Raw genomic sequence first — 2,833 nt, 5'->3', positions numbered from 1 at the left:
GCTCCCACACACATATGAACATGTATATACATCTGTACACATAAAGTCAGACCTTTGTAGGGTGATGAAGTCATGAAGGTAAAAAGCCCTCATGAATGGGATCAGTGCTCTAAAAAAAAAAAAAAAAAAAGCCCCAGGAAGCTCACTACCCTCTTCCACAGTGAGAAGGTACATGGATGTTCTGGTAGGAAGCAAGAAGCAGACTCTCCCACATACCAAAACAACTAGTGCCTCGATCTTGGACTTCTCAGCCTCCAGGGCAATGATAAAATCCCAATGAAGATTAAACTTGGACACATGAATGAACCACTGGGGGACACATTCAACTCGTATCCAAACTGTACCACAAATAATAGGAATGTCCCCAGCAGACATGGCTCAGACCCTTCCATGTAAGGAAAATGAGGTTAACCAAACTCAAACAAACAAGAAGGAAAAAAGTTGCACTGTCTTTATTGTCATAAAATTGCATAGTACATTGATTGTGCACGCTTTTAAACAGAGCACGACAGCCCCCTCGAAACCACCTTCTTGCATGGGGCTTTTCAGGCTGGTTTACTATGAAGAGGAAGCAGGGACCAAAGTGCTGCCTGGGCTTAAAAAAGGAACCATGATCTCTGATTAAGCAGAAGTCAGAGAGCTGAGGGTTTTGAGCCCACCCAAGAATACTGAAATATTGAAAGAAGTGAAGACTTTAATTGAGCTCAAAGGAGGCATAGGAGGAGAGTAGAGGGGACTCACTGGTTTCAGGGGACAGGAATCAGGAGCAGCTTATGGAGGGAAGGAAAGGAAAAGGAAGCCAAAGGGCTCATGCCTTGTGCCCGGAACTGAGATGAACGACACTCGCCAGGAGTGAGCCCAGAGACAGCATGCTGGGTGTCCCAGCTGCACGGCCTGGGCATTTCCATGGCTACAGAAATCCACATACTAGAAAAATAACTTAAAAGCTATACAATCATCATTATAAATATTTCATCTTTCAAAACTAGCTAATGTTGGTTAAAAAAAAGGTTCACAGTTGCTCCGAAGAGAGCGGTATCTCTATTGCACAGTAGTGGAAAGTCGGCTCTGGTCCCCGTGTGTAAACAATTCCTTCTCCTCAGTGACTTCAGGACACACAGAAACAGCATTTGCTGTAAGCAAAGCACTTGGGTACAAGGCACGTCAAAGCTGTCGAGCTCTACTGGGAGCACGAGGGACCCACGGAAGGCCCACTTCTTTGCCCATGTGGCACCTCGGCAGTTGGTTCAGGTCTTGAATCAGACTGCAGGTGACGATGGTCTTGTCGTGGAAGTCCTGTTCTCATTCCACGGTGACAGACTTGGCTAGGTTCCTGGGGAAGTCAACCTAAAAAGAAAGATGGAAAGGCAAAGGATGAAGCTCAGTGGATAGAGTCCTTGTTTAGGATGCACAAAGATACGGATTTCATCCCCGGCACCTCATAAAACAGACATGGGGGTACGCAGACTTGGAAGGCAGGAGATTTAGAAGTTCAAAGCCAGCCCCTATCACATAGCAGTTTGTTCAGTATCTCACGGGTGCCAGAACATGCTGTTTCTTCCCAGTCACCTCTAACCGCAAGCCTGAACACCGCCATATTTTGAAAGTGGATTCCTTATTGCAAGAAGCTTCTTTTAACTGTAGAGCATTTACTCCACTTAGTAAACATGGGTCATGACTTGACCTGTGTCCTGTTGTGTTACTCAGATCTTTTACAGCAGCTTGGTGGGTGCTGTGAAAATATCACTTTTCAGTCACAGGTATGGATGGTGGTGCTCTCTTGTGATCCCAGCACTCAGGAGGCTGAGGGAGACAATCCAAGGCCAGCTTGGCCTACACAGCAGAGCCTATTGAAATGCAAGCAGGGCTGGAGATAGCCCAATGGGAAACACACTGGTCTCCCAGCACCTACGACAGATGGCTCACAACTGCCTGTATCTCCAGCTACAAGAGATCTGGGGGCACCCTGCCATCAAGTTTATGTACAGGAAACCACACAAACACAGACACACAGACACACACACTTAAAAACAAAACTTCAGTAAAAAGCAAATAAAATGAACAAACAAAAAAATTAATTTTTAGGATTATGGGTATAACTCGGAGATAGAGTGCACAGTCCGTGTAAGACTGTGATTGGCCAGGCGATGGCGGCACACGCCTTTAATCCCAGCACTCAGGAGGCAGAGGCTGGTGGATCTCAGTGAGTTCACAGCCAGCATGGTCTACAAAGCAAGTTCCAGGACAACTAGGACTGCTACACTGAGAAACCCTGTCTCAAACAAACAAGGACTTGGTTTGACCACCAGCACTGGAAAACTTAATTAATGAAAAAAATTCACATTTTTGAAAGGATACACATGAATTTCTCAAGACCTGTTACTTTATAGAGACTGAGACGGAAATATTGATTGAGGATGGGCAAGAAAGTGAGCTTCCACTTGCTCTGCAAAAAGATATTTTATAAAAATGTATAGCTCAATAAAAACAATGAAAAAAGAGAAAAAGGGTATTTTATTTATATGCCAAGAAAAGAGGAAAAATATACAACAAAAAGTTACCAAGTGTCAATTAGATGATATACATTTAGGTGTCTGAGATACTGTTCTTTGTACTGCTACAGTTTCTAAGTCTCTCAAAACTGTAGCTGGGCGATGGTGGCGCACATCTTTAAACCCAGCACTTGAGAGGCAGAGACAGGAGGATTTCTGAATTTTTAGACAGGACAGCCTAGTCTATATAGCAAGTTCCAGGATAGCCAGATCCACACAGAGAAACCCTGTCTCAAAAAAAAAAAAAAAAAAAAAAAAAAAAACAAAAAAAAAACATAAAA

General features: G+C 43.8%; 1 protein-coding gene across 3 annotated transcripts in view; it reads right to left on the bottom strand.

Moving 5' to 3' along the window:
- Nucleotides 1-436: 436 nt before the first annotated feature.
- The window catches only part of Gfpt2 (glutamine-fructose-6-phosphate transaminase 2), a 52,174-nt gene continuing 49,777 nt past the window's right edge, over nt 437-2,833 (bottom strand). For all 3 annotated transcript variants that reach the window (XM_050158527.1, XM_050158526.1, XM_050158525.1), the window contains exon 19: nt 437-1,347. In XM_050158527.1, coding sequence (XP_050014484.1) covers nt 1,303-1,347 — 45 coding nt within the window. In that variant the 3' untranslated portion in view covers nt 437-1,302. The remainder of the gene's footprint in view (nt 1,348-2,833) is intronic.

Source organism: Alexandromys fortis, unplaced genomic scaffold (assembly GCF_014885135.2).
Source record: "Alexandromys fortis isolate MF-2015 unplaced genomic scaffold, M_Fortis_MF-2015_v1.1 scaffold_99, whole genome shotgun sequence".
Lineage (NCBI taxonomy): Eukaryota > Metazoa > Chordata > Mammalia > Rodentia > Cricetidae > Alexandromys > Alexandromys fortis.
Note: the sequence above shows the minus strand (reverse complement) of the source record. Positions and strands in the feature narration are given on the sequence as shown.